The sequence below is a fragment of the Lampris incognitus genome, chromosome 17 (genome assembly GCF_029633865.1).
Source record: "Lampris incognitus isolate fLamInc1 chromosome 17, fLamInc1.hap2, whole genome shotgun sequence".
Classification (NCBI taxonomy): Eukaryota; Metazoa; Chordata; class Actinopteri; order Lampriformes; family Lampridae; genus Lampris; species Lampris incognitus.
The window spans coordinates 8,309,357-8,327,448 of record NC_079227.1 but is presented as its reverse complement, the minus strand read 5'-3'; the positions used below and the strand labels follow the sequence as shown (position 1 = coordinate 8,327,448).

At 44.6% G+C, this 18,092-nt stretch overlaps 1 protein-coding gene across 1 annotated transcript in view; it reads left to right on the top strand.

Annotated features, from left to right (window-relative positions):
• The first annotated feature begins 3,081 nt into the window (after positions 1 to 3,081).
• LOC130127897 (kinesin-like protein KIF20B) overlaps positions 3,082 to 18,092 on the top strand; it is a 31,920-nt gene continuing 16,909 nt past the window's right edge. The window contains exons 1-16 of the mRNA XM_056297612.1: positions 3,082 to 3,192; positions 3,308 to 3,397; positions 4,022 to 4,141; positions 4,230 to 4,368; positions 4,562 to 4,746; positions 5,215 to 5,263; positions 5,397 to 5,533; positions 8,288 to 8,393; positions 8,527 to 8,641; positions 9,146 to 9,217; positions 12,232 to 12,378; positions 12,693 to 12,855; positions 15,169 to 15,456; positions 15,874 to 15,980; positions 16,217 to 16,337; positions 17,420 to 17,525. Coding sequence (XP_056153587.1) covers positions 3,082 to 3,192; positions 3,308 to 3,397; positions 4,022 to 4,141; positions 4,230 to 4,368; positions 4,562 to 4,746; positions 5,215 to 5,263; positions 5,397 to 5,533; positions 8,288 to 8,393; positions 8,527 to 8,641; positions 9,146 to 9,217; positions 12,232 to 12,378; positions 12,693 to 12,855; positions 15,169 to 15,456; positions 15,874 to 15,980; positions 16,217 to 16,337; positions 17,420 to 17,525 — 2,056 coding nt within the window. The remainder of the gene's footprint in view (positions 3,193 to 3,307; positions 3,398 to 4,021; positions 4,142 to 4,229; positions 4,369 to 4,561; positions 4,747 to 5,214; positions 5,264 to 5,396; positions 5,534 to 8,287; positions 8,394 to 8,526; positions 8,642 to 9,145; positions 9,218 to 12,231; positions 12,379 to 12,692; positions 12,856 to 15,168; positions 15,457 to 15,873; positions 15,981 to 16,216; positions 16,338 to 17,419; positions 17,526 to 18,092) is intronic.

Below are 18,092 nucleotides of genomic sequence, written 5' to 3'. Positions count from 1 at the left end.
TTTTGGTCGTTCGTAGTTCTCCAGCGCCCCCCAGAGGCAACGAGTTGTAATTGCAGCGTAGGTTATGACAAAATGCATTGGTGACGTGTAAGGACTGGGCTGAGGACCGCCGGGCTAGTTCATAAATGCCAAATTGGTTTGTGTGAGTTGTGCAAACACAGCCATTTCACTCACGAGGTTCCGATGGGTATGTGTCCTGGTCGCTGCACTAGCGCCCCCTCTGGTCGGTCGGGGCGCTGTTGGGGGGGAACTGGGGGAAATAGCGTGATCCTCCCACGCGCTACGTCCCCCTGGCGAAACTCCTCACTGTCAGGTGAAAAGAAGTGCCTGGCGACTCCACATGTATGGGAGGAGGCATGTGGTAGTCTGCAGCCCTCCCTCGATTGGCAGAGGGGGTGGAGCAGCGACCGGGACGGCTCGGAAGAGTGGGGTAACTGGCCAAATACAAGGGGGGGGGGGTCCTAAAGAAGAAAACTATGTGTGAGAAGATGGTGAAACTACTAAGCAAGTAGGTGGGAGATTGAGTAGGGGAGTTATGAAGAGCGGATGAAAGACAACTTGAAAAGGTTGATTCTGACCCATGTGTCGTCCACATGTCTGAACCAGTGGCTCGGAGGTGGTCCTCTGAAGGAGTTCAGGGCCCTGTGTTCAAATAATAAATCATTAACAAATTATTAACTGACGTTTTTTTTAAAAATAGTAATTCACTCGCGTGGCTCTGTTCCAGTGGTATCTGGACACTGCTTGGCGTCCTTCTCGTCATATTCTTCACATCTACTCATATTTTCGTAATGTGTGTGTGTGTGTGTGGTGTTAGTGTAGATAGCGGGACCGAAAACTAAAGCACTTATGATCCTAATTCTTTTTGGAGGTGGTAGGTATTGTCTCAGAGAGTAAGGGAAAATCTCAAAAAATTAAAATTATGCATAATTATGCATAAATATGCAAAATATACATTTTCTAAAAATGGCTAAAACCCACTTTTCACGGCATTTCAGATGATTCTGGGCATCTTTGATTTTTTCACCTATATAAAAAAAAATTCTGGGACTTAGAAATGTTTTGGCATTATGCAAAATATATGCATTTTTGCAAAAATGCACTTATGATCCTCATTTTTTTTTGGAGGTGGTAGGTATTGTTCCAGAGAGGACCAGAAAAATAGCAGAACATTAAAATATAATTATAATAATTATGCATAACTATGCAAAATATGCATTTTCTAAAAATGGTTAAAACCCACTTTTCTCGGCATTTCAGATGATCCCGAGCATTTGGGGGGGGGGGGGGAGTTGGGAGTGGGGGGGGGTTTAGGGGCAGGGGGCAGGGGGGTTAGCTGGCAGGATGAAGAGGAGGGAGATTTAGACGGGTGCATAACCAAACCGCTACATTGTAGCGGGGTTCTTCACATATTTTATAATCCCATTATAATACTTGTATCCTCTTTCAGTGCTGCACTCTGTAAACTGTGTACACACAACATCCATTGGCGTCTGTCCGCCTCGGGAGAGAGATCCCTCCTCTGGGGCTTCTCCCTGTTTTTTCTCTCCCTGCTAAAGGTTGTTGTTTTCTTTTAGGGAGTTGCTCCTTATCCGACGCGAGGGTCTAAGGACATATAAAGCCCCCTGAGGCACGTTTGTAATTTGTGATAAAGGGCGCGTCTACAAATAAAATTCCCTTTCCGGTCAACCGGAGTCGGCGCCTTAGCTATCGCGAGAGTTTCCGCGATTCGGCTGCGTGACGTAACATTCCTGAAGCGCCCTGATAGGTGGGTTGACTCACGTTTAAAAACAAGCCCGCCGCCACCCCGGGGCAGGTATTATGCGACTCCTTGTTGACGTTCGGCCTGCGGATAAATCCCATCAAAGTAAGGAAATAATAATATTTGTCGCAGAGTCGCTGCCCACATTTGTGGTGCCGGGGGACATTCACGTCGTTATAAAAACACGTTCGCCGTGTTCTCAGCGCGCGTTTGAAGTCTGCGGGTAGGCGTTAGCTTTGAGCTCAGTGGAAGCTAATAGCGCTCGGTTGTCGTCAAGGGGGGTCGTGCCCAGGTGACTTGTTTGGATAGATACATCACGGTAACGTATAGCTTTATAACACGTTCAGTGTCGGCTGGGCTGCACCCAGACGACGCTGGTTGTCTCACCCGAGTCTCCTTTTCACCCTGTCGTTTACGCGCGTAGCGTTTGTTGCGATCCGAACGGCACCGACTAGAACCTGGATCGCGATACGAACGGCACCGACTAGAACCTGGCTCGCGATACGAACGGCACCGCGTCACATCTACTAATGAGCTGAGCTGCTGGGACTCTGCTCTTTTCAGGAGTCTCAACATATCAAGAATTGGGGCTCTAAGTGTCATATGTTATAATGGATGTCATCTGTCCAGCATGTTGGCTCTGTGTCGTATTGCTCCTATGCAAGGTACTGGGTACTCTTCATGTTTCACTCTGGGGGAGAAAATGGTAGATGGACTGCATTTATATAGCGCTCATCTGGTCTACTAACCTGTTGCACTTATCTAGTCTACTCGGACGCGTGTGGAGGAGAGATGCTGGGTATATTGGGAGAAGGATGCTGAATATGGAGCTGCCAGGGAAGAGGAGAAGAGGAAGGCCAAAGAGGAGGTTTATGGAGGTGGTGAGGGAGGACATGCAGGTGGCTGGTGTGACAGAGGAAGATGCAGAGGACAGGAAGAGATGGAAACAGATGATCTGCTGTGGCGATCCCTAACGGGAGCAGCCGAAAGTAGTAGTAGTAGTAGTAGTAGATCTAGTCTACTGACCACTCAGAGGGCTTTACAATGTATGCCTCACATTCAGCCATTCACACACATTCATACACTAACGGCAAAGGCTGCCATGCAAGGCGCCAACCTGCTCATAAGGAGGAGCAGTTAGAGGTTCCGTGTTTTGCTCAAGGAGACTTCGACACGCTCTCTGGAGGAGCTGGGGATCAAAACAGACAACCCCCTCTACCTCCTGAGCCGTGCGGCGTAGTGATTTCTCTGTGTGTATTTATTTATTTAAAGGGTAGAGAAGATTTGCCATTGTAAATGCTGACTGCGTTTTTGTCAGGATGATGGATTCTTTTTTAAATGGGAAGCCAGAGAGAGTCGGATTCGTGGAGGTCGAAGACATCAAGCGAGATCTCCATCATGACTTTTCTGCTCTTATCTCAGAAACCCAGGTCTGTCTACTTCAGCTACTATCTCCATCACTGTCACGCTGTAATACAGATATTGACTCTGTTTTGGTTAAAGCACTGAGTTGGTGAAAGCACTGTTCTTGTTTTTTCCCTTCAGTATGATGTTCAATTGGACAAGGACCATCTACATGTTTACTTGAGGATTCGACCATTCACATCTACCGAGAGTGACAGCGGAGAGTCACAAGTAACACACTCACACAGATTGCCTTTTTCTACCACAGTAGACTGTTGAACTGCAGGATTAGACTATGACTGTATCACTAATTATAAAAAGGAGCACATTTTGAATATTGATGACTGAAAATGATTGACAAGTTGCCCCATTTTAATCAGAGAAACTGTGTTCCAGAGAGCTCTTTAAACAAGTCAGAATATCTCTATCTCAATCTCACATCATTTACCATAGCAAAGATGTTTCATTATATTTTAACCTAACTAATTCTGAATGAGCCTCCCAAATATTTCTTTAATTAAAATATAATTTCATTGCTATATTCAGTTGAAATTCTTTTTGCAAACATATTATGTAACTGCTGTGTAAAATTACAACTGACAGAGTGGTTCAGTGTTGAGCAGCCATTAAAAATCTGTGACCGGAGGTTTACATTCCAACAACTGATTTTATATCACCTCCTATCTTTGAAGGTGAAGGTTTGGCCAACAATACAATTAATGATTGGAAAGAAAACCTGCATGTACAAGACTCTACGACGCATGGTTGGACACCGTTGTTGTAAAAGCTCAGAAATGTTGTCTTAATACACAAACTCGCACAGACACCGGCATTTTTTTTTCCTCTCCCCATCAGGACTGTGTGACAGTAGAAGGGTCAGATACTGTGATCCTAAAGGCTCCAAGACACAGTCAACCAAAACCACAGAATGAGAAGCCCCTCCCCCAAACTGTACAGAAGTTTACTTTCACACAGGTAAGCTCATACACTCTCTGTTTCTACATAATAACAGAGCATATACTGAAACACTACTATATGAACTAGCATGTATGTGTGTTTGCAGGTGTATGGGCCAGAGAGCAGCCAGAGGAAAGTGTTTGAGGGGACAGTTCGTCGACTGGTCAGAGAAGTTCTGGAAGGAGAAAACTCCTTGGTTTTCACCTATGGAGTCACAAATGCTGGCAAAACCTTCACCTTCCTGGGTTAGAAACAGCCTTAAGTTTGACTAGATGGGCTCTGTCTTTCTCTGGTGCTATAGCTTAGTGGGCCGAGCTTCTTGTTGTTCCCTCCTCATCTAAGACAAATAACCCCTATTACTTTCATCTATTTAAGATATCCCTCCATCTTTCTCTGTCCCTCTCTTTTTGCCTTCTCTCCTTTATCTCATCTGTGTAGGACCAGATAATGACAGTGGTCTCTTGCCCAGGTCTCTCTCTGTGATATTTAATAGTATTGAGGGTTGCGTTTACACTCAGAATGACCTGAAGCCTCAGCGCTGTAGAGACTTCATCAGGCTGACCCAGGATCAGCAGCAAGAGGAAACACGGAGCAAGAGAAACCTGCTCAGGTTTTTCAAGGAGGTGAGAAAGAAGATGGGAAGGAGATATGTTGGGGTTACCATAGGCCTGAGAAACCTTTAAGAGTCAAGAAGTTTGGATCATGTTTTTTTTTCCAGGCTTGGAGAAAAGGTTGAGAGTCATTGAATTTTCTCATTTGCCTGTGTTTCAGCCAAGAGTTAAGTGTCACACTAGGCTGCTGCTAACTTTATACTTTTCTTAATGGATAGTGACAACCTTGCACGTTCTTGTAAGAATATGTTTCAAATGTTTGGATAAGCTTCAAACATTGACATTTAAGCATGAAAACAGTGATGGATATTGGTCTTGGAAATGTTGCAAGTGGTTATGGAAAAGTCATAAAATTTGGGTGGCAAAAATGTGTAGAAAACCCGAATGGGGGTTTAAACCAGCCAGTGTTAAAATAATTGCATCCTGTTTCCATCTCTCTCTCTCTCTCTCTCTCTCTCTCTCTCTCTCTGCCCCCCCCAGAGTGACTGTCAGAAGAATAGCTTCAACATCAGATCCACTTTTCAAGAAGGTCAGTGACGGTTTCCTAAAAGACTGAATACGTGTTGTTTATGTCTGTGTGGTGAATCCTGTCTTCCTGTTTTCCTCATCATTTCCAATGGATATTCTCCTCTTCCCATCACCCCACCTCGGGGTGTGTGTAGGCTCCTCTATCAGCAGTTTAAACAGCACCACAGAGACGGAAAGTTTCTGTCTAGATGTCAACTCCAGTACCAGGTTTTCTGTCTGGGTGTCCTTCTGCGAGATTCACAATGAGAACATCCATGACCTGCTAGTACAGGTAAATTTCACTCTAAACCGCAAAAACACACGTTATTTAATTTTGGATTATTTAGTTTGTGATGGAGCTCCTTCCAAGCAAGGAAAGACGGCACTTGGCAGAAGGAAAGGTCAGATTCCTGGTCCTTAATCCATTGCAATTTGTGTTTGTATATGTCATTCGTGCCCTGAAGTTTTCCTGTAAATTGCAAAGGATATTATCAGGGAAGGGTCAGCTGAGCACTGGCATGACAAGTGACACAAGTGATTGTTAATGGGCAACTGACTACGTTGATGCTCAGTGAGGAGAGAATCCATAAAGATAAGCTTATGCTCTATCATTTATAATCACAGAAAGTTGAATCAGTTCTTCTGGACTCAACGGTTATTGAGAGAAATGTTATGTTGTAATTTTTTAACTCCGTTTTTAAGGGTGGGGATACCTGCAGTCGGCTGAGACTGAAGAGGTCGCTTATGCCCCTTTTCCACTACATGTACCGACTCAACTCGCCCTTTTGTCATTTTCCATTACTGGAAAGTACCGGCATTTTGGTAACTGTTACCACTTTTCTGGTACCAGCTTTATCGAGGTTCTAAACAAAAAAAACTGAAGCAGGTACCAAAATTGATGCAGACCTCTGATTGGTCACAGAAATGCGTCACTGCGTCATCAATGCGCGCATGGGATATCACTTGGCGTTTTTAAATACCGAAGCGGCGTTATCTTAAAAGTGCATTTTGAAATTGAAAAAAATGGAGAGCTGAAAATCCACGCCGTGGTCCGTCGGTCATGGAAAACAACACAGAAGTGAGTCGAGTTGAGGCGGTACCATGTGGAAAAGGGGCATTAGGTGTAGTGGTGGAAATCTCTAGGCACCTCACGATTCGATTCCAATTCAGAGGGCTACGATGCGATTATAAAACGATTATTGATGCATCAACATTTTTGATTTCTATACGTGATTTATTTTTTCCCACTGTGTGACTACTCGCTACTTTTAAAACATGGCATATTTGTAATGATCCGTAATTAAAATAAACAGATGAATTTACTTCCATTATCTTTTATTAATACAGTAACAAATGGAAGAGACGTGTCAACTGAAAGGTCACGTCTCCCAGCGTTGCAAAGAACCAACAAGAAAAGCAACAGAAGTGTGTCTGTAGCAGCGTCCTTGTTGTAAATTAGCATGGGCTTTATAGCAAGACTCCAGCAATCACTTCATATCATCAAATCAGAATCAGAATACTTTATTCATCCCCAAGGGGAAATTGGGTCCTATTACAGACACTCAAGCTCTAGTAAAGACAAAAAAAATAAAATCTAACAAGAACATAGAATCAAATGGAAACAAGAAAAACGGAAACAAATGGAAATAAAAGATAAAATAAGAAATCCAAATAATAAAATATATAAACTTACCATGTTCCAGCATGGTGCACATAACACCCTGTCTATGCTGCACTACCACAGCACGAAACAAACAAACGCCGACAAATCGAAGGACCAGTCCAATGACCATTAACTCAGAGTGACTGACACTCTGAGGGAGGAGTTGTGAAGTTTGATGGCCATAGGCAGGAACGACCTCCTGTGGCGCTCTGTAGTGCATTTCGACAAAATGAGTCTATCGCTAAAAGTACTCCTGTGCTCGACCAGCACGTCATGGAGTGGGTGGGAGACATTTTCCATGATGGCACATAACTTCAACAGCGTCCTCCACTCAGAAACCGCCGTCAGAGAATCCAGCTCCACCCCCACAACGTCACCGGCCTTGCGGATCAGTTTTTTTGAGCCTGTTTGCATCCGCTACCCTCAGCCTGCTGCCCCAACACACAACAGCAAACAGGAGAGCACTGGCCACCACAGACTCATACCACATCCTGAGCAGGACCTCGGCCTCCTCAAAAAGTAGAGACGGCTCGGTCCCTTCTTTTAGAGAGCATCAGTGTTCTCAGGCCAGTCCAGTTTATTGTCTATATACACCCCCCGGGTACTTGTGGTATTCCACAGTGTCCACACCGACCCCCTGGATGGAAGCAGGGGGTCAAAAAGCTGCCCTCATTCACAAATTAATAATAAAGACTTCAGTTGAAATTCTCCTGTTATGGGCAATGAGCACAGAATCCCTCAGAAAAAAAAACCAATACATTTTTGTGTAAGAACAGGAGTTGGTCTACATGCTCTGGTGTAAGTGTGCTCCGCTGTGCAGTAACTATATCCCCTGCACGCGAGACACAAGCTGCCAGTCATCGGTAATAAAGTGTGCAGTTACGGTGACATAAGATTCTGTAGCAATGGATGTCCACGCATCGTGTTATTGCTGTCCTACCAACTTCCCTCAATGATTCCATGACTTTGGTTTTGGCTTCGTTGTAGAGTGTGGGGTATCGCTGTGTCGGGAGAAAAAAAAGTTGAGATGGGATGTTGTAACTCGGCTCCAAAGTGTGCAGCAATAGCGCGAAAGCCTTGGTTCTCAATGACTGAGTAGGGGCGCAAATTGTTGGCAATAAACATTGCGATCGACTTTGTGATTCCACTGGCACCCTGCTGGCCAGATGGCGGTCATCGGAAACTCAAGCCTTGACCGATCAAGTATGGAAATCCTGATTTATGATCCGCATATTTGATTTGGCAAAGGTTTTATGCCAAATGGCCCTTGCTGACGTAACCCTCCCCGTTTATTCAGGCTTGGGACCAGCACTAAGAATGCACTGATGTACATCCCCAGTGACTGGGTTAGTGTGACTGACAGATGATATTGTACTGAAACAGGTTCCTGGTGGAAACCAAAGGAGGACTGTTCTACGACTTTCTCAAGATGTCAAAGGGAACTCATTCATCAAAGGTGTGTGTGTGTGGACCTTAAGTGGGTGCAGCTCACTTGAAACCTGTACTGTATTTCAAATGCCTTTATGTTGAAATTTCTGGTTAGTTATTAGAGTACCATTGCATAAATATATTTAATAGAACAGTAGTAGTCTTTTCTACAACCAATTTAAACCGTATCTCTCCAGACCTGCAGTGGGTTCATGTCACCAGCTCAGATGAGGCCTACAAGCTGATGAAGATTGGCAAGAAGAATCAAAGCTTCTCCTCCACCAAACTCAACCAGCAGTCAAGTAGAAGGTATCAGACAGTCATCAGCTTGCAGGAATCTCTGCAGCCTAGTCACACTCAATAGCCCTCACTTTGGTACAGGATCACACAACAATGAAAGTTTGTTTTACACGGTAAAAAGCCGCACTACAAGACCAGCACCACTGATGGCATAGCTAAAATGGGTTCCTTTTCCCTACAGATTAGCAGTCTTTCTGATCCGTTACTCTAACTTCACATAGGTGATTTTTTTTGCCTCAGCATAAAGATTGCATTTAAGAAGCAGTGAGAGATTGAAGAGGTTTTCATGACAGCTATAGCTGAACTGAGAAATGAAGCAGGCGCATGGAAATGAAGACAGCCATGGTATTTCAAATGTGAAACTTTCATTGCCTTCACAGAAAAAAGAAATGACTCTATTTGTGACTTTTATAGCTGTTTTGCTCCAGTACTGCACTCATACTAATGCCATGTCTTCATTCATGTCCTCCCATTCATCTGTCTTTGTGTTTGTCTACATGTCTGTCTCTACAGCCATAGTATTTTTTCTGTCAAGATCCTCAAGGTGGAGGACACAGGAGTCCCCAGAGTCCAAACCATCAGCGAGTAAGTCACATCCAGGCTCTATTAGCAAAGACAGTCACCCAGCACCAGGGGCCGGTTGCACCAACAGGGCATACACCTGGTCTTAAGCCAAGTCAGCCTTAACTTCTAAGTCCGACCTAATAGTTTTGCTGATTGCACCATCTAGGCTTAAGCCTTCTTCTTGCTAAGACTGGGCGTAAATCTTACGCCTAGACAGGAACGGGTGTAAAGTCAAAATCTAGGCCGTTTCTTTAATATCGAATTTAAACAACACAGCTTGTGACTGAGCACAGCACATCTCGTATATAGATTTTACAATAAGGGTGCTTTTAGGCGGGATAGAAGCTGTCCATTGGACATATATAATGATGAGGAGCGATTGAGAGGTATTGATTCTGTAGTAGGGATCTACTTGAACAACTTTTGAAGTGGCGCCGGTCTTGCAGTTTGTGTCGGATCACAACGCAGCGTTGTCACCCGTGTTGCAGCTGCTAATAACACTTCATTTTTACGCAAACAGTGCGTTTCAAAACACAGTTGGAGACACGATCAGCATCCACAAGCCCTCCCTCCGCCTGTCGGGCCATCCGCAGGGTGTCACTGGCACCAAGCCACCACCTTGCGTGGTCTTATTAAAATAGCTGTTATGAAACTAACTGTTAGGACCCTTTAGTCTAGGGGACATATAGGGCCTAACATTATGCAACAAGAATGGGAGTTAACACAAAAGCCAAGATGCCGACTAAAATGCAAAAATATTTATTACAAATAATGTGAACGTCACAGGGAACTAAGAGCGGTACCCAAGTAGAGAAATCATAAACCAAAAAGTGGTGATCTCCTAAACTAGTGCAATATGATTCTAGACTAATAAATACAGAGGGTGGCACTCACTCCTAACCTGGTGTCTATAACAAAGATAGGCTACGTGATGAAGAGTACACCCACGGGCAGCTTACCTATCCCCTTGATCCTGCACGTAAAAACCAAAATGCTATACTGTGTGTAGATCATAACAATCCTGTACAACAAACAAACATGTAACAATGTCCAGCCAGACAAGACATCTCTCGAACAAAGGACAGGAGGGCATTTAAATAGGCGGACAATGGCTGATTGGATCTGGAACAGGTGCACAAACGATGATGGACTGGAAACACCCGGGCTCAACCGGCAGCTTCACAGGAGGCGGGGCATTACCTGGAGGGGGAAAATTACACCGACACACAGCACTAGGGCCGTAACACTAACTAAACTAAATAAACAATCACTGAATGCTCATTTAAGGCCTGTGTTATTTCTCTCCAGGTCGACTGCTTCTTCTTACTTGTTACATTGGACTGCTTGGCAGTCAGCATTTTCTTGTGCTGGCTGTACAGCTCTATTGATTTTATAATCTCAATGTCCGTGAACCTGACTTTTCTTTTTCTTTGATCCTCCATAACGTCGCCGCAAATTAGAAAGAAACAAATTAGCAAGACAGCGGGCGATTGTTAACAATGTATCCTAGCAACGCACGCCGCTAGGCAATAGCCATGGTTGCACGGGGCATTCACATGGACACACATCGCTAAGACCGGGCCAACGTTGTTATATCTTATTATCATGAGACTAGGCTTAAGTTTGGTTGGTGCAACTAACGTAGAGTCCGTTCTAAAGACTGGTCTGAACAAAGACCGGCTTAGCAGTTAGCACCGGGCTTAGTAAAGACCAGTTGATGCAACCCATCCCAGAGCTGGTTCTGCTGGCCCAGGAATTTTGAACTGTGGTGACAAGGTTCGGACCTTTTTCCTTTCTCCCTGTTTTTCTCCCCAATTGTACTTGGCCAGTTACCCCACTCTTTCGGGCCGTCCCAGTCGCTGCTCCACCCCCTCTGCTGATCCAGGGAGGGCTGCAGACTACCACATGCTTCCTCTGATACATGTGGAGTCGCCAGCCGCTTCTTTTCACCTGACGGTGAGGTGTTTCGCCAGGGGGACATAGCGCGTGGGAGGATCATGCTATTCCTCCCAGTCCCCCCCCCCCCCCCCAAAAAAATGTGCTCTGACCGACCAGAGGAGGCACTAGTGCAACGACCAGGACACATACCCGCATTGGCTTCCCACCCGCAGACACGGCCAATTGTGTCTGTAGGGACGCCGGAGGCAACACAGAGATTCAAACTGGAGATCCCCGTGTTGTTAGGCAACAGAATAGACCGCAACGCTACCTGGACGCCCCAACCTTTTCCTTTCTTCCTGTCACTCCTTCCATACCTCATTGGCTGCCAACATCCACTCATGAATTGCTTTAAATCTTTCGATTGAGTAGCTGGTACCACGTATTCGTAGTCTGTCAACCAGGAATGGGCCAGTTTATTCTGCGTTCTCTCTGTGAGAGAAATTGAATAAGTTAATTAAATAATTTCAGAACCTTTTTGAGTACGATTTATTTAAAGCAACTGAAATACAACTTTCTGCCCGCTTTTCCCGATTGCTGGATTAAAATGCCAATCGGTGGAAATAAAGTGTTCGCCTTTGACAGGTGTCAGTTGACTGACTGATTCCCATTGACTTGAAATAAATTGAACTCTGAAGACAACTTTTTTTCTGGTGTTTTTTTTTTTTTTTTCCCCTCATGTGAACTGACTTTGCCCTCACCATATCCGTTCCTTGGCACATCACTCATCCCCACTACTACATGTCTTAAAATTAGATGAAAGCATTCAATTTAAAGCATAATCTTTTTCTGTAATTGATTTTTGTGCTCTTGTAATTGAGTTTATCAGATCAAGTTCTGATGTGAAAGGGTGTTTATTTCATCTCGTCACTCGCATTCTTATACATTCACATGGGTTTGACTTGACTGATGGGACAAACAAGTTAACATCATCACGTGACAACCCTAATTGGCACCTCAGACATATTTAAGGAGTGGTCAGATCATTCCAGAGCATAAAAGAATGTGACCATATTCAACACTACAGCTTCCTGTGTAGTATGTGTGTTCTCGTTTGATGTGTAATCCAGCTATATGTATGTGTGTATTTGTTTTAGGCTGGCACTGTGTGACCTGGCCGGATCCGAGCGTTGTTCCAGGACTCAGAATAGAGGAGAACGTCTTAAGGAGGCAGGAAACATAAACGGCTCCTTGCTGACGCTGGGCAAGTGTATCCATGCCCTGCGACTCAACCAACAGTCCAAGTAAGTAAACGCTGTCACTGTGTGTGTGCGTTTGCTTTTCAAATATCCGTGCATATAGGAAATTTATAAATGGACTATTGATTTGCCCATCGTCCATTGGTTTTGGTATTGTTTCTATGGTGTTAGCTTTTATTAAGTTTTTTTTTTTGTAGATTTTAGTGGTGTGTCAGATATCCCTGAAAATTGTTGTTAACAAGTTTGCTCCTTAACTTACTGGGTTTCAATTACAGTAAAATTGGTATTTATACTTTATGTAGAAGTGATAAGATTGTTAGTTATTGTAACAGTTGATATCCTACTACTTCTCTCCCCAGGATCCAGCACCACGTTCCATTCAGGGAGTCCAAGCTGACGCACTTCCTGCAGGGCTTCTTCTGTGGTCGCGGTAAACTGTCAATGATCGTAAACATCAGCCAGTGTTCCTCCGCCTACGATGAAACGCTGAACGTCCTCAAGTTCTCTGCTCTTGCCCAGAAGGTTGGCCCTCAAACACACACGCACATGCGCGTGCACACACACACGCACATTTATGGAATGTACATATACATGTAGAAGCATACAGCTGTGCATGTTGGGCAGTTTTGGAGTAAGTCTGCACAAACAGTTGTTAAATGTCTGTTACATTTTCTCTCTTTTTTTTTTTTTTTCCTTTGGGAATTTCCTCCCCTTTTTCTCCCCAACTGTAGTTGGCCAATTAACCCACTCTTCCGAGCCATCACGGTTGCTGCTCCACCCCCTCTGCCGATCCGGGGAGGGCTGCAGACTACCACATGCTTCCTCTGATCCATGTGGAGTCGCCAGCTGCTTCTTTTCCCCCGACACTGAGGAGTTTCACCAGGGGCATATAGCACGTGGGAGGATCATGCTATCCCCCCCCTCCTCCCGCTCCCGCTCCCGAACAGGCTCCCTGACCGACCAGAGGAGACCCTAGTGCAGCAACCAGGACACATATCCACATCCGGCTCCCCACCCGCAGACACAGCCATTTGTGTCTGTAGGGATGCCTGACCAAGCTGGAGGTAACACGGGGATTCGAACCGGCGATCCCTGTGTTGGTAGGCAACGGAATAGACCGCTATGCTACCCGGCCGCCCTCCGTCTATTACATTTGATCAATGAAATGTTTAATTTTTGGGAGATCAGCTATACTTAAACACTTTTGTTCATTCACAACCAACAGCGTCTCTACATAAGGGGCCTGTGGGGCTTGGCCCCACCTGATGTCAGGTGGAGCAGTGCACGACATGCTCAATAATTCAGTGTAACAAGTAATTTTTTTTTTCTTCATAACTTACATTGTTGCGCTTTTATTACACATGACAACAGTAGCGCTGTCCGATACAGTCGAAATATCTTCCTGTACCTGTAGCGTAAAGGTCATTACTTCTCCTAGTGGTCTTCTTTGGTGAGCTTGGGGGCCGGCCTGTCCGCGTTCATTTAATCAAGTTACTCGTTTGATTAAATGAACGCGGACAGGCGCATGTTCAACACACTTTCAGTAATGAGCTGTGGGGCACAATCATGTTGGCCCGTGCTGAGAGCAGCCAATTGGTTGGATTGGTGGACTTCAACAGAAAATTACTGACAAGTTTGCCCAGGTGAAATATCGCATGCATCTTTTCTTTTCAAGCAGTCAGTGTCATTGGTGAATCTGTATTGCGTTATTACAAGGCGTGTTATTTTGGCTGTAGGTTAAGGCCCGGAAAGTAATGAGTCTCCGTGCTCTGAAACGTTGCTTTGGATGAGTTATTACAGTTGCAGACCACAATGACATTATACTGCTTGATAACTTTAGATTTCTAATGCAATGCTGTATAACAAGGTAATATACCAGTTGTGTGAGAGCAAATGTCTTTATTGATGATGTCACTCATGTCCCTGTCTCCACTTCTGCTAACCCCTGCACCGCCGTTATGTTAAAATGGGCATTTGTGAATTCATTGATGAGGTAGGTGCGTTTGTGTTTGGATTCATTGAGCGATTAGGTTTTTGTGTGATTTCCTTGGCGAGTCTGATGCTGCCCACGCACAGTTTATTGTTCCCCACCAGGCTTTCGGTGCCAGAGACGCTGTTCACAACATCTGCCAAAATGTTACATTATGTTGCCAAAATCATCACTTGTAATAAAGAATAATCATGCTCTCAATCATCCTCATCATCAGTTCCATAACCTATGGAGGCTGGAGAAGCGCAGCTGATGCCTCAACAAGTCTCTTGCGCTGTTTATGGTGATTGAGTTTGGTTGAGTCATCATTGTGTTTCAGTAGGGGGGGTACCTGGTGGTCCCTGTCTCCTCTCCAGATATGGATGGCCGTTGGTTCACAGAGGAACTCATCCGCCCTTTGACAGGTTTTGTTTTTAGTCCGCTGGGTGTCCACACACCCTCCTCACAACAACCCAAGGGTTGAAGTGGGGGTGCCGGTTTAGTCGCCGACAACCTGACGGGTGCAGTTTAACATCGTACCCAGGACACAAATAATATTAATGATAATACAATTAAGTTCGAACTCACTTTTATTTAAGGATTCTCCTCCAAGTGCTGTAAGTTAAAAGTAGTGTCAAAGTAAAACAGAACAATAGACGACAGTATTAGCTGAAGTTTACAGTTATCCAGGGAAGGTAAGACCTTTCTAAACAGGGAAATGAACTATATAATATTTTTATATAGTATGAGTCAGCTCTAATTTGGATAAATGATCCTGGATGGGCTTTTACATCTAAATATTTTGACTCGTCTTCCTGTTTAAGGCTTTGGGTCAGTGATCAGTATAAGCCTTCTCCTCTCTGCAGGTTGTTGTCTTAAATCCCAAACAAGTACTGCCTAGCGTCGCCTGCCAGAGGTATGCTAGAGAAGTCTCCATGATCATCGACGAAGCCGATCGCCGTAAAAACCAGTGGGGTCGTGGCCACAAGAGCTCGTTGATCGGCTGGCAGACCACCCTGGAGGACGTGGAGGAGAATGAAAATGCAGACGAGGAGGAGCAGGAAGAGGAGAGCGCGGTTGAGAATACGGTTCTAGAGGAAAGGACTGAGGAGGAGGGGGAAGAGGAGGCGAACACAGCCATGGAGGAAGACCTAGTACAGGTAACGGATCTCTGACCCTTCTTTTTGTCTCGCAATTTATCCATTCATGTGTCCATCCCTGTCTGGCTTTCTGTTTGTCTGTCCTCCTGTCCTGTGTCTTATTCTGCCCGTCTTCTTTGTGCTGTTTGTTTTGTGCTGCAGTATTCAGTATAGATAGGGTGTTATGTGTTTATATATTTTGCTGTTATTTCCATTTCTTGTTTTATCTTTTATTTCTATTTGTTTTTGTTTTTCTTTCTATTTGTTTCCAATTTCCCCTCTGGGATGAATAAAGTATTCTGATTATTCCGATTCTGATTCATTGATTTTTACAATGTGTGTGTGTGTGTGTGTGTGTGTGTGTGTGTGTGTGTGTGTGTGTGTGTGTGTGTGTGTGTGTGTGTGTGTGTGTGTGTGTGTGTGTGTGTGAAGCATTCAGAGAGTGAGGCACAACTACGTCTGGTCCTTGAGGCTCAGATCAGGGCGGAAGTCAGCGCTGAGTTCGTGGATCTCTTCAACAAGATCGAGGAAGACTACAAGTAAACACCGCATAAAATATTCAAATATTGTATGCGTGTACTATCTGCATACACACACTGACTTGTTGGTTTATTCATTGAAGCTAATGTGTAGGTTAAGCTCGATATATCCCCTTTATGAACATGTTAAAGACGTTCTTTACAGCGGACGATTCTGCCTGTCTTTCCTGTGTTCTGACAGAATTCTGCCTGTCTGTCTTTCTGTGCCTGTCTGTCTGTCTTCTTGTCCCATACAGCAAGCGTTTGGCTAAGGAGAAAGAGATCCTTGAGGATAAAGCAGAGAAGAGATTGGAGATATTTAAGAATTTGGTCAAAGAAACGACCCGTCTCTCCAGTGCTGACTCCGATGCTGCTGAGGTAAGGTCATCTGTCTGTCTGTCAGTCTCTGGCTGTCGGTAGTATAACTGAATTATTTGTTGTAAGGGTGCCTTGAATCAGAACGAATCACTTCTAAGTTTTCAGTTACCGTTGCCATTTTAGCACAGCCTCTTCCGTCACTTACCACAACACGATTTGGTGTGTCCACATATGAAAATAAAACGCCATCGCTTTAGCCGGATCGGAGTTCAGAATTCCTATTCCCACGCAATACTAGAAATAAATGACTATTTAAATGGAGCTGGGTATGGGGTCGAGATTTTGCTCTATTTGTGTTGACGCTATTTGTAATTGTGGTAGGACTCAAGGCTGAGTACTATATATTGTGCTGGATATGGGTCCAGTAACCAGTGCTTGGATGGACTATGTAGTCCTGCAAACTGGGTACTTAACTCTCGGATGCACAAGCAGACCCTTGATTACATTTGTGAACAGCTTCGACCGCCTTCTGTGTCACCAGCATACCTGCCTCCGTGCCCCTGTGTCTGCTGCTAGTGGCAGTTGTGCTCTAGTGATTTGCAACTGGATCCTGCTGCCATGCTAGGAACTTAGGTTGGACATGGACGTGGTTTGATGTGTTTCTGCTGTATACGTTTACGGGTGCCTGTTTTCTTCTAGACTATTCGGTGTTTTGAATGCAACACAAGCTCCGCGGCAGATCCGATCACACTGCAAACTCTGTGACTTTCGAGCCTCCAGACTTGTCAGTTGATGCAGTCTGGAAGGATCAGATGCCTGGGGTTGTGCTAAAATGACAAGTGTAACCGAGGCTACCATGATTTATACTTGAAGAAAATCCTCATAATCAAATGATTTATATTTTGCTAAAAGGTACCTGTGAGGTGTATCTAAATACACATTAACCATATATTATGGAGTCTATACCCATGTAAGACTATATTCTGGCATTAACATGCAAATGGACACTTGTTGTGGAATATAAATGCATGCTAAGTGCATATAGACAATATACTGTGGTATCTATGTACTTATAGACCATATACTGTTTGATGGCTCCTCTTAGAGGTCAGTGTCCATTTTGTTTTCAGGTACAGGTGGAGGTTATGACGGAGGAAATGATCAGAACCATGACAGAGGACCTTCAGAAGATCAAACGGGATGCAGAGGCGGTTCACAGCTGTCTGACTGACAGCACAAACTCTGCAGGTATATAGACATAGAACCACTGAGACACTATCACATGTTATGTGTTATGTTATCGTAACATATATACACACACACATATAGTGTGTATGTATGTGTGTGTGTGTATGTATGTATGTATGTATGTATGTATGTATGTATGTATGTATGTGTATATGTATGTATGTATGTGTGTATATGCATGTATGTAATCATATATGTTAAGGCAGCACGGTGGGAGGTGACACGGTTAGTGCGGTCGCCTCACAGCAAGAACGTCCTGGGTTCGAGCCCCAGGGTAGTCCAACCTTGGTGGGTCATCTCAGGTCGTTCTCTGTGTGGAGTTTGCATGTTCTCCCCGTGTCTACGTGGGTTTCCTCCGGGGACTCCGGTTTCCTCCCACAGTCCAAAGACACGTAAAAGTCAGGTGAATTGGCCATAGTAAATTGTCCCTAGGTGTGTGTTTGTGTGTGTGTGTGTGTGTGTTTGTGCGTGTCAGCCCTGTGATGGCCTGGCGGCCTGTCCAGGGTGTTTCTCCGCCTGCCGCCCAATGACTGCTGGAATAGGCTCCAGCATCCCCCCTACCCTGAG